Source organism: Vulpes lagopus, chromosome 5, assembly GCF_018345385.1.
Source record: "Vulpes lagopus strain Blue_001 chromosome 5, ASM1834538v1, whole genome shotgun sequence".
NCBI classification, from domain to species: Eukaryota; Metazoa; Chordata; class Mammalia; order Carnivora; family Canidae; genus Vulpes; species Vulpes lagopus.
This window is the reverse complement of record NC_054828.1, coordinates 73,303,523-73,315,842: the sequence shown is the minus strand read 5'-3', so window position 1 is coordinate 73,315,842 and position 12,320 is coordinate 73,303,523. Positions and strand designations below refer to the sequence as shown.

General features: G+C 52.2%; 1 protein-coding gene across 2 annotated transcripts; it reads right to left on the bottom strand.

Annotated features, from left to right (window-relative positions):
- Positions 1 to 5,711: 5,711 nt before the first annotated feature.
- LINGO4 (leucine rich repeat and Ig domain containing 4) lies at positions 5,712 to 12,210 on the bottom strand. 2 transcript variants are annotated; one of them, XM_041756252.1, is made up of 2 exons: positions 8,694 to 12,210; positions 5,712 to 8,144 (listed from the first exon to the last, which is right to left on the bottom strand). In XM_041756252.1, exon 2 carries the CDS (start codon positions 8,123 to 8,125, stop codon positions 6,350 to 6,352), a length of 1,776 nt encoding a protein of 591 aa, XP_041612186.1. In that variant the 5' UTR covers positions 8,126 to 8,144; positions 8,694 to 12,210; the 3' UTR covers positions 5,712 to 6,349. The 2 variants fall into 2 exon arrangements, with proteins under 2 accessions (XP_041612186.1, XP_041612185.1); XM_041756251.1 differs by having other exon boundaries at positions 5,712 to 12,210.
- Positions 12,211 to 12,320: the final 110 nt, after the last annotated feature.

Sequence of the window (12,320 nt, the reverse complement as noted above, 5' to 3'; positions counted from 1 at the left end):
AGTGAATAAGGTCTCCCTTCCCTCAAGAGGCAACCAGTTTTATGAGATTCTTGTAAATTTTTCACAAAATATTCTGTAGCAAACATACCCATGTTATATGCATACATTATATGCATCTTATATATATATTATTTTTACTCTTGATTTTTTTTGCAATTTCCTTTTGTATAGCCTAGATACCTGACCATAGCAGCAGGTGTATCTGCTTCGTAGTAAGTTTCACAGTAGCCTGAGGGTTAGATTAAGATATTTTTAAACAATCCTTTCATATTATATTGTTACCCAAGTATATTTCATCTGGCTTTTGTATATTTGTATAATAAATCCTTAGGGCTGTGAATACTAGGTCAAAGATTTATGTGCATTTTTTCATTAGGATAGATACAATTTTGCAAATTCCCTCCCTCCCAAAGACTTCTCATTTTCATTCCATCAGCAATGTTTGAAAAAAATTTGGTAAAGGTGTTATGTATTACCAAATTACCTCCACAGAAGCTCTAAATTCTCTCATCAGCAATGTGTGAAAAGAACTTGTTTGATAACATACTTCTGCTTTTTGTTTTTTTAAGATTTTATTTGTTCATGGGAGAGAGAGAGAGAGAGAGGCAGAGACACAGGGAGAGGGAGAAGCAGGCTCCATGCAGGGAGCCTGACATGGGACTTGATCCTGGGTTTCCAGGATCACGCCCTGGGCAGAAGGCAGGTGCTAAACTGCTGAGCCACCCAGGGATTCTCCCATATTTCTTGTTAAGATTATTCCTTGGTATTTGAGTGCCTTGATTACAATAGCCATTTTTACTTTCAAAAAGGTAAAGGAGTAGTTCAGACTCAAGGAAGAATGTCCATTGTTGCTGTAGAAAGCGCAGGCCTGCTTTATGGATCCATTACCTTCTAGCTCCAATAGGACGTGGTAGGCAAAAAGGATATGAAGTGGAAGTCCAAAAGGATTACAAATTAATGGGCAGCCCCGGGTAGCTCAGTGGTTTAGCGCCGCCTTCATCCTGGGGTGTGATCCTGGAGACCCGGGATCAAATCCCACGTCGGGCTCCCTTCATGGAGCCTGCTTCTCCCTCTGCCTGTGTCTCTGCCTCTCTCTCTCTCTCTCTCTCTGTGTGTTTCTCTCATAAATAAATAAAATCTTTTTTTAAAAAAAAGGATTACAAATTAACCACATGAGGAATTTCTTAATCATGAGCAGTTGTAATCACTTTTTTTCCCCCTTAATTTTTTAAAGGAAGGTTGACTTCTAATTAACTTCTAATTTGGCTGAGCAGGGAGGGTGGGCAGAAGGGATAGTTTCAGGTGAGAGGATTCCAAACTCTCAAATCCTATTTGGGACTTGTCATCTCATGCACCCCCCCAAGAGCCCAAGTCAAGATAGGGTTATGAGGCTGGGATTCGGTGAATTGCAATTTCTGTTTTCTCCTATTAAGGTCCGAAGAGTCTGTCCTTTTTCCTTGAAGGGGTGCTCTAAACAGGGTGCAGGAGTAGGTGATACCAGTTAACTTAAGGTCTGCGTTTTACAGAACATTCAGTTAGCAGGTGTTTCCATTCAATAAGCCAAACAGGAAAGGGGACTTCAGCTAGAGGGCTGGGCAGTGAGGGGTTCTCAAAGGCCTTTGCTCTGGAACTCAGAGTTCCCTTCTTGGACAACAAGCAAACAGTCCAGTCAAACAGTGTTCAGCCATCTGTTTGTTTGTTTTTTAAGATTTTATTTATTCATGAGAGAGAGAGGGAGAGAAGCAGGCTCCATGCAGGGAGCCTGATGTGGGACTTGATCCCAGGACTCCAGGGTCACGCCCTGGGCCAAAGGCAGGCGCTAAATCGCTGAGCCACCCAGGGATCCCCCAGCCATCTGTTTTTTTAGAAAACAGTCATTTTTTTCTTTGTTGTAGGAGTTACCCCTTCCTCCCCCATGATGCAAGGCTCTGCATCAGAAACCAGCAACCCAACACAGAGGTTGGGCCTTAGAGTCAGCAATTATGCTGTGCTGCTCTTTAGTCTTTAGATCAGACTGATGGATTGTGGCAGGTGTCCCCTGCATATGTGGCCACCACACAGCTCTATGCCTTCCTACTTAATTTTCCTTACAGAGTAGTTTGGAGGAAGAGGACTCCGGAGTTCTTGGTATCAAGTGCTGTCCATCCTGAATCACCACATACTCACTGCTCTGAGCAAAAGTCCCTCCCTACCCTGAAGTCTCCTGTCTCTCCCTGAGAGAGGGAAGCTGGTGGGAGGAGTGGAACAGGAAAAGGGAGAAGCTGCTTTGACCTATGCTAACATCCACTCTGTCTTTCCCGGCCTTTTTTCCTTGCCTATGACAGACGCCAGAGAGACCGGGCAGGCTTGTCCTCAGCCTTTCCCCCCAGACCCTCACCTGCTGAAATAGTTCATAGATTATTCTGCCACACTGGAAATTCCCAAGCAGTTTCTCTATAACCTAAGAGATTGTTGAGATTTGAACCCAGAAAAGGACCCAGGAAATCTGAAGCCTCCAAAATGTGAGAGGCTCTGTTGCTGGCATCTAGGATTTCTTTTTGTTTGTTTTAAACTATTCACAAGAGGCACAGAGAGAGGCAGAGACACAGGCAGAGGGAGAAGCAGGCTCCTGGGGAGAGCCCGAGGCGGGACTTGACCCCAGGACCCCAGGATCACGAACTCTGAGTCAAAGGCATATGCTCAAACACTGAGCTACCCAGGCATCCCTGACATCCAGGATTTCAGTTCAGTCCATCTGATCCGTGGAATTTCTGCCCCTTTCTGCCAGTCCCTGGAGCAGAGACAGTGAGGACATTTGGAGAGGGGACTGAGGAGAAAGGGTAACAACCAACCAAACAACCCTCAGCTTCCTGAGTCAGGTGCCTTTGAGTTCCTGAAGGCTGGGAAGGGCTAGCAGCTGGCCTGGTCCCCCTAAGAGACTTGTTCTGAGTGGTGGCGTGGAAGAGGCCCTGGGTCAGGCTCTTCAGCTGAGAGGTGGTGAGAGGTCAGAAGAGCAGGCAATGACTAAGGCAGCACACCTGGTGGAAGGCATTTGGGTTTGGAGGCCAAGAGCCCCGAGTTAAAAACAGTTCCCTCACTGACTAGCTGTGTGTCCTGGAGCAAGTTACTCTATTTGACCTTCAGTTCAGATGTCCTGTGTCATAGGGTTGATGTAAGGATTCAATAAGAAAACATAAAAAGCCATTGACATAGGACAGATTCTTGACAGATGTTATTTGCCTTCTCTCTCCACTCCTGTGCTGCCCTGGGGAGAGGCTCTATCAGCTTGCCCCCACTCTGTGGGCTGTGACATCCCTACACATGCACACACACCACCAGCGTGTGTCCTTGGTTGCATTCACACACACACACCCCAGCCTGTGTGTCCCTGGTTGCATTCACATACAACCCCCACAGCCTGTACAGTCGCATCTGGGCTATGGGCAGCCTTCCCAGGCAGGTAAGATAAGGAACTAGCTCGCTGATGATTGGACAAGCTGTGGAAGTGCTCATCACAGTGACCTAGTCACATCAAAGGGCCTTAGGGAAAAGTGTGGAAAGGAAAATAAGAGGCAGTAGTGGGCGGTCACTTCACAGGTGTTTTCCCCAAAGGAAGGTGCTTCTCAAGGGACACTTTGCCCGCCTCTGCCAGGGAGGCCCTTGTCCATGCCTGGAGGTGCAGGGTCTACAGCTCTCCTGCCCATCAGAGTGGTACTGGCTACATGTGGCTTTTGAGCACTGGAAAGATGGCTAGTGCTACCAAGGAGTGGACTTTTAAGTTTATTTCAATTTAAGTTAGTTTATTATTTTTTAAAAGATTTTTTATTTATTTATTCATGATGGATACACAGAGAGGCAGAGACACAGGCAGAGGGAGAAACAGGCTCCACGCAGGGAGCCCGATGTGGGACTCGATCCCGATCCCGGGTCTCCAGGATCACGCCCTGGGCTGAAGGCAGCGCTAAACTGCTGAGCCAGCGGGGCTGCCCTAATTAAGTTAGTTTAAATGTTAAAATTGACACTTGATCTAGTTATTGGAAAACTTTTCATATGTTTGGGACAACTTGGCTGTGTGAAAATACGCTTTTAACAATGAATTTTATCGAGCCTAAGAACAGCTCAGATCTTTCTGGTGAAAATTCAGTGATTGAATTGAGATATGCTCTACGTGTAAAATACACACTGGATTTCAAATACCTAATACGAAAAAATAATGTAAACTATTTCATTACTAATTTTTGTGCTGATAACATGCTGAAATGATACTTTGGGTACCCTGGGTTAAATAAAATATAGTGTCAAAATGTAATCATATCTGGTTTTTTTGCTTTTTGAACGTAATACTAGAATATTTGAAACGACGGGAGTGACTCACATTCTATTTCTATTGGGCAGCGCTGCTCTGGAGACTTTGGGACCAGGGCAGCTGCACCTTCTGCTCTGGGCGCATCATCTGTTCCCCACCGCCTCAGGGGGCTTCCCAGAGATCTGTCCACACAGCAGTGCTGCTTCTGCCCTTCACTGCACCACAGAGTGGGCGGGGGCTACCACAGAGTAGGAACCTCCAGTACTGGACTCCCCCACCTAGAAAGCTGTGGCCGGAAAATTTTGGAGAGGAGAGGGCTGTGCCAGGGAAACCTTTCTGGATGCCTGTAAGGAGAGGGGAGGTCGCCAGGATGTAAGAGAATTGTGTGTGGGGAGGTGAAGGCAGGGTCGGAGGCTCAGGGATATCGTTTTCTCAAGATTGTTGGACTCTCCAATCTGTGGGGTTCTCATCTCTGGCCCCACCCCCATCTCTTCCCTGGGCCTCACTGAAGAGCTTGCCTTTGGATCAAGTCTGGCTGCCTGCTGGAGGGCACCTGCTCCTCCCCCCTGTCAGGGACAGCTTGCGCTGGGGAATCTTCTAACGAGTGGAGTCTCCTCTAAGCAAGGACAGAGCAGCAGGAGTCGCTAGGAAGCTCATGATGCTTGCATACTGAAGGGTGGTTGGGGGCTCTTGAGCGTGGAGGGGAGCTAGGGACACTGAGCAGATGCTGCTGCAGAGAGAGAGGCTCCCCAGGGCCATATGACTCCTTGCTTCTCAGTCCCTCCTCCCTGCCCCTCCTCTCTTTTCACTCCTCCCCTTCTGACGATGCTGAGGCTGCTGCCTCTCCAATCCCTGGCTCTGCCTTGACTTCTATTTGAAGCACACTCGGAGGCAGTCAGCATCTTCTTCCATCACGCCTCTGTACCTGGCGTCTCTGGCAGGCAGTGACCTCTCTCTGGAGTCAGCGTCCCCCTTGGGCTGCACTAAACAGGCAACAAAGGGCACCTGCTGAAAGCCAGATCCTGCTGCTTTTCACTATGGTGCGTGGTGCCACTCCTGCCTGTTTCCTCTAAGCCCCAGGGCCTGCTGGGTTCTGGGACTCTCTCTTAGGACAACGGCAGCTTCTTGCCTTTGTTAGGCATTTTCTAGGAGCCCCCTTTGTACTCTTCCTCCAAGCACCAAAGATTTGTGATTGGGAGATCCCAACAAGAACAGGAAAGAAGGAAGGAGCTGGGTGTCCTACAAAGGGATTTCTGCAGAGGGATCCCTTGGAAGGTGGAGGACCTCTCCTCCAGCTGCAGAGATGTAGAGGACAGGGAAAAGGCTGAAATTGAAACAGAGTGGGAGTCTCTCCAGAACATCTCTGGCAGGCCTTCTGTGTCAAGCCTGTATGTTAGGCAAGCCCATTGGGATATGTGTTCAGTGGGCAGGTGGGAAGGGAGAGATTTACTAACAGTGAAGGGGGAGAAAGTGAAATAAAATTCCGGATATCACACTTAGTTTAGGCTGCTACTGTTGTGGCCATTTGGCAGCAAGTTTAATGATGAGACAGATGGAACAGGGGTTGGAGGCTCATGCAGACACAGCACTGATGTGTAGTCTGCACCACCACCCCCATGGCACACTCACATCTTTGCCTGAGGTCCTTGGCCCTAGTTCCTTGTGCCTGGGGAGAGGACAGAGCAGAAAAAAGAGGGAAGCCTGCCTGGTTGAGGAGTAGAAACTCTGAGAAGCAAGCAAGCAACACTTTGCAGCCTCACCTCTGCAATAATCTTATAGCTGTGGTTGGCAATTGGTGCTGATTGTAAGCGTGTGCCAACAAGTAGACTGGAGCCTTGAGAATGTTTCCTGCTTCATGGGGGGTGGGGAGGGCTGAGCTGACTACAGGTCTACATCTTCTCCCTGGGGCCCTCAAACTGCAAAAGCAGGCGGAGGCAGACTCGCGGGAGGCGTCATTAGCTGCTGGCACGATGTGGGACTAGGTTCTGGTCCAATCAGCCTTGAGTTTCTTCCCTTTTGGTACCTGAAGCTGGCTTGGCTGGAATTCCAATGTGGAAGGAAAAGTCAGAAGAGCTTGGCAGTGACCCGGTTACCCCCAGAGTTCTTATCCCCAGAGGGCCGAGGTGCCACAAAGTCAAAGGTCATGTGATGTTTGACCCGGCCTTTGCCCTTGCTCCAGAGGGCAATGAGGCCAAAGCAGAGGGTCACTGAAGTGAGGAAAGGAAGGAAGCCAACTGCTAGCACCATAGCTACCCCTCTGCTATCCAGGAAGAAGGGCCCCGGGATCCCTGGCATGGTGATGTTGGAGTCAGAGAGAGTGCCATTTGGTGGATCAACCTGGATTACTTCCAGCCAGGTCCTCAGGGAGTCATTCCCAGCGACATTGCTGACCATGCAGACGTAGGCCCCTCTGTCCTGTAGCTGCACTGAGCGGATCTCCAGCGTCCCATCCTCTAGGACCCTCACTCTCCCAGCCCTTCCCAGCCAAGCCCCCTGAGGCCTCATCCAGGAGACAGTGGGGGCTGGGTCTCCGTCTCCAGAGCAGGAAAAAACAGCATGCCCCCCCTCCTCTGCAATGACCCATCGCGGCCCGGACTTTCGGATCAGGGCTGGTTGGCAGGTGAAGTGCCCCGGAGGTAGGATGTCTGAGAAGTCCTGCAGGCTCTTCCCCTGGACGTGCTGGGGGCCGGCACAGGCAGGGGGCGACGTGCCAAAGTCCAGGCGGCGGCGGAGCCGGAGCAGCCAGAGGAGTCGGCAGTCACAGGTCAGGGGGTTGCCAGACAGCCTCAGGGTGACTAGTTTGTCGGGAGAAGGGAAGGCTGTTTCCTCCAGCGTCTGCAGGGCGTTGTCTGCCACGTCCAGGAGATGGAAAGCGGTCAAGCCGTGGAAGGCATGGGCCGCGATGGACGTGAGGCATGCCCCTGACAGTCGGAGCTCCTGGAGCCGCACCAGAGCACTGAGCCTTCGGGCCGGAATGGCCGAGATGGGGTTCTGAGACAGATCCAGGACCCGGAGGAAGCTCAGATGGTGGAGCGCTTGGAAGGGCACGGCGCTCAGATTGCAGCGGGTGATGGCCAGGCTGCTGAGATTGAGCCCCAGCAGGCTCCCAGGCTCCAGAGCCTCCAGGCATGGCCAGTGGTGGATCTCCAGCTCCTTTAGCTGCCCCAGCCCCCGGAGTGCCCCGGCTGGCAGCCTCCCGATATCTAGTTCTCGAAGCCTTAGGGTCAGCAGTGCTGGGAGGCGGGCGAGGGCCAGGCCGGGCACTGTGCTGAGGTTGCAGCGCTCCAGTGTGAGGGCACTCAGCTTGGCCAGCCCTGCAAAGGCTCCTGGGGCCACGAACACCAGGTGGTTATCTCCCACCTCCAGCTGCTGGAGGCTGCCCAGCTCCCCAAAGGCTCTGTCAAGGAACAGGACAATCTGGTTGAGGCGGAGGTCCAGTAGCTTGAGGGCGGATAGGCCTGAGAAGACCCCAGGCCCCATGATTCGCAGTCGATTGCCCTGCAGCCTCAGGGTGAGGAGGCTTTGGAGGCCGTGGAAGGCTCCAGGCTCAAGGATGGAGAGCTGGTTGTAGCTGAGGTCCAGCTCCTTGAGCAGGCCTAGGCGGGAGAGCATCCCCCGCTGAAGCCCCCACAGGTGATTCCCACTCAGGTCCAGGAGCTCAGTGTCCAGTGGGAGTCCCCCAGGCACAGTCTCCAGTCGCCGATGGGCACAGAGCACTGCCTGGGGCTGGGAAGTACAGTCACAGACAGCAGGGCACCCGCCACAGCTCCCTCCAGGCAGGAGGAACAGGAACAGGAGAGGGAGCCATGGGGCCCGGGCTCTCTTTGGAGCTGTGGCCATAGCTATCCCCTCTTCAATCCTGGAACAGATGATGACATGGTCCTTTTTGGAAAGTGACTTCAGAGGCTGGTGACCCTGGACTTCCCTGGACCTCCTTAGAGGAACGAGAGACTGAGCTATCTGTTTCAGCATTGCTGGCACGTGGGGTGCAGACCCAGGAGCAGATGTTCCCATCCAGGAGCAGTTCTGGTGGGCCACCTTCTCAGGGGCCTCCTTGGCCTCCTCTTTGGGGAACCGCTACTTTCCTCCTGCTCCCAGGCCTGGGTCATAGGCCAAGGACTTCCTGGCTCATGGAGCCCTAGTTAAGCCTGACCTCAGTGAGGAAAGCTTGATGTGAATGGGACAGGAAGCAAGGAAGTAACCCGGAGTCTCCCTGGGATGGGTTTTTCCTGTATCTGCAGATCCAAGAATACCTCAAGTCCCTCCTTCTCCCTGATACTTGTTCTCCCCAAGGTTGGCCATCCACCCCCATGCCGACCCTTGTTCCTCCTGTGCCATCCACCTACAGCTTTGTCTAAGGCTCAGGGGGAACCACATCCCTGGATTCAGATTGGAGCTAGGTCCTCACCTTGATTAAATCCTCCAAACACATTCGGCTCTGCTCTCCCAAGCTCCACTCACTGTCCCTCTGCCGTCCTGCAGCCTAGCTCAGGGCCTGGTGCCCTGAATTGGTAGGATCCAATCTCCCCGAAATGCCTGCATGGACAAAAGCCCAGTGGCACCTTAGCTCTGGCACGGGCTGCAGGGGGCACTTGAATCCCTCACAAGAACCCTCAGGGCAGCGCCTGTAGATGACACTGGGGTGTGCAAGGGACCCAGGGGATGCCCACATTTCGAGTTTTGTTGCTCAGTCCTCAGTCTCAGGCTTCTCTTCTCTCCCTACTTGATGGTATTTTGATTTAGTCCAAGGTGTGAATCTGAGGGCCATCTTGTCCCTTTGGGATCCAGCTGCCTGAGTGATACACTAGAGCCAGACTTTGTGACCCAAGGAGACACAGGCAAGGGGGAGACCGCACTTTCCACATGCTGCATGTGGGAAGGCTGGGAGGCCATGTGCATGGCCCGTAGACTGCAAGTGGGTTTCTGGGCACTGTGGGCCTGGGCAGAATCAGGACGAAGGTGAGCAGAACGGCCACGGGGACTGGTGGAGGTTATAGAGACGGGCCTCGTGGGTGGTGAATTTACCCTCAAGTCTCCTGGCTTGGTGTCAACAGGCATTGCACAAGGGAGGGGAGGTCCTGGAATTGGCAAGGGAGGGCTAAAGGGATGGAACCAGAGACAAGTGATGCTCCCTGGGAAGCAGGATGCCTGGCTATCTTTGTAGCTGCAGATCCAGATGGCCTTTGGGGCTTCAGGCTGCCTGGGCCCTAAAGGGTCAGCCCTCTCCCACATGCCCCATTTTCTCCCATGTGGAACTTAGGAGAGGCAGTTTAAGACATGGTCTGACTTGTTCCCATCCAGGAGGATCACAACCTTGGATCCTGATTGGAACTAGCCTCTGCAACCCTCCTTCAGAAGGGCAGTTCTGGTGGCTCTCCTGCTGTAGTAGTTGGAAATTGGAGATCAAAGAGGCAGAGCGATGTAGGACACCATCCCAAGGCTTAGGATGAGAGAGGATGGCCCGGGGCAGGCAGAGGCTTCAGACCAGGCTCCTCTGGTCCCCAGCCCAGCCTAGCAGGTATCTCTGGCATGCTGAGAGTTCTCCAGGGACAGATGTGTCCCAGTCTCCCTCATCCTCCCTGTGCCTGTTCTGGGAAGTCCATCTGACAGCTAGCTCTTTATCATTCCCGCTGCAGTTCCTGCTCATCCTTTTTGCTCTGCATTCAGCAAAAGTGCAGTGAAGCATGTAACCCAGCTTCCCTGCCTCCCACTCCTGTGGGTTTCTTCTTAGTCCTGAAAGCCTGCTGGGCCAGGGGCTGGGGGATCTGGGGACAACCCCTTTTCTTTATTTATAAGATGGCTAATTTAATCACAAACTTCCCTTGCCAGTCTCCATGGCTACAGGACTGGCTTCATGCCACTTTGCAGAAAGAAATGGGTGTCAGAGCCACTTCTTTCTTTAAATGAGGTGGGGTCTGGGGCATTATCCCTTTAAAGAACAGGAAACTTTCTTCTTGTCCCTGTCTGGCAGTCCAGAGACACATCTGAACCCGGATATCCCCTCTAAGGCAGACCTGATAGGCACAGGGACCTGCATGGGGAGGAGGCTCTTGGGGGAAAGATTTCTGGAATTTCCACACTGATTGTAGAGAACCCTTCCCAGAGGTAGAGGAAGCACTGGGGAGCTGGAGGGAGGTCTCCTTAGAGTCCTTCCCCCCAGGGGCCTCTGGGACCTTTTAGTTTTCCCATCAAAGTCCAGTGAGGCCAGGATCAGGGCTGGGATCAAAGGCTAGCTGGGGACAGTGGGGCTGGCAGGAGGGAGGGGGCATGGGTTGGTGGGGAGGTCTGGCAAGAGGGATAGGAGGGGCACAAACCCTCTAGCCTGCTAGTCTGGCCTTGTCTCTGAGAATGTTACCGAGAAGGGCAGCTGCAGCTTCGGGACAGGAGGCAGGGTCACTTACCGGAGAAGCTGGGGGGGGGCATCAAGTTGGACACTGCATCTGTCCGGGGCTGGGGGCCTTCCTATTCAAGCTGCACCGGGGGAGCTCTACCTCCTGGTGGGTGAGTCTCCCTCCTTGCTGCCTGCCCGCTGCCTGCTGCCCTCCCGCCTGCCCACTGTGACTGCTGTTGCTGCTGTGGCTGCTGCTGCCAAGACTGAGGTAGAGAAAAGAGCCAGAAAGCATTTCTTCTTTTTTTTTTTTCCTCTCTCTCTTTTTAAACCAGGCGAGAATGAGTCTGCAGCAACCCTGTTGGTGCAAAATAAATAAATAAAGCAACCAGGGAGGGCTGCAGCAAGAGCCACTACAGGATGGCGAAGGGGAGGGAGCCGAGAGGGAGACTTTGGGGGTTCAGGAGGGGTCAGGAGGTAGAGGCAGCTAGCAGCTCCAAAGGGTCTCTTGTGGGCATCCTGACTCCCCTCTGGGGAGCTCTGGGACCAAGCACCTTCCTGTGGGTTGTCTTTTAGTCTCCCAGATGCAGGGCAATTCTGTGCAGCCTCTCAATCGAAATGTCTCCCACGGGTATCATTTTGTGGGGAAAGTTCTCAGTCCAGAACATCTGCCATGGAGCTGAATTTGAGACTCCTTCAGTGAGGGTTCCTGAGGAGCGGCTCCAGCCTCCCTGGGGTGCTGCTCAGAGCAGGGGCTTCAATCCTTATGATATTCATGTGTTGCTGGGCTAGCAGCCTGGATATCCCCCAAGGGAATGAGACAGGAGAGCTGTTTGTCTGTAATCTGATTTAAGAACTCCACCCCTGCCCCTTCCACACACACCTCTGGCCTTTGAAATCATTTTATAAAGAATAGCCCAAGTTGGGGTTTATGTTTAGCCAGCTAAAGCCCTCCCCTGAGAGGAACACAACACCCCCACATCACTTGCTGTCTATCCCTCAGAGGAGGGCTCACAGCGATTTGTAAAGCCAAGAGAAGTTCAGGGGCACAATCCCAGCCAGAAAAACAGGTGTGTGTCCTGTTCCCTGGTCTCCTCCCTGCGGGAGTTGGGATGAAATTGTGTCTGGCTTCTTTCTCCATGATGACAGGAGGACTCTTCCAAGGGTCTGTCTGGGGCATCTGGCTGACCAGTGCGCAGCCATCCTTCTTTTGGGGTTTCTTGTGCTAGAAGACAGCTGGGGCTGGGATTGAGTTTGGGCATCCCCCAGTCTAAGGTTGGTGTACCATGAAAATGTTCTGGGGTCCCTCAGGACGGGACTTTTTCCCTGAGGCCACAAGTGCCTCTGAGCTGTGACCTCAAAGAAGACAAAAATTATGTCAGATTAAATGAGTCTACAGAGATGCATAATTGCAGTTTGAGTTTGTGAGTATGTGTTTCACCTGCATGTGGACGTGTGTCTCCCATCAGATTTGTGCTGACCCCTAAAGTCTATTTCTAAAGTGCACATAAGAGACTTGAGTTCTAATTCTATCTATGATGCTCTTGGCCTCCATTGTACTCTATCCCTATACCCAAATTCCATAAAAAAAAAAAAATTATCCCAGCCCCATCCCCCCATCCCATCCTTATCCTCCACATATCTAGTTTTTTTTAGACCCCGGGAAAAGGGCAGGGTGCCCAACCACTTCCTTGCTGAGCTGAGAGG

Excerpts from the sequence above, each read along its gene's own strand:
- LINGO4 (XM_041756251.1), bottom strand. The coding sequence starts at position 8,299 with ATGGGAACATCTGCTCCTGGGTCTGCACCCCACGTGCCAGCAATGCTG.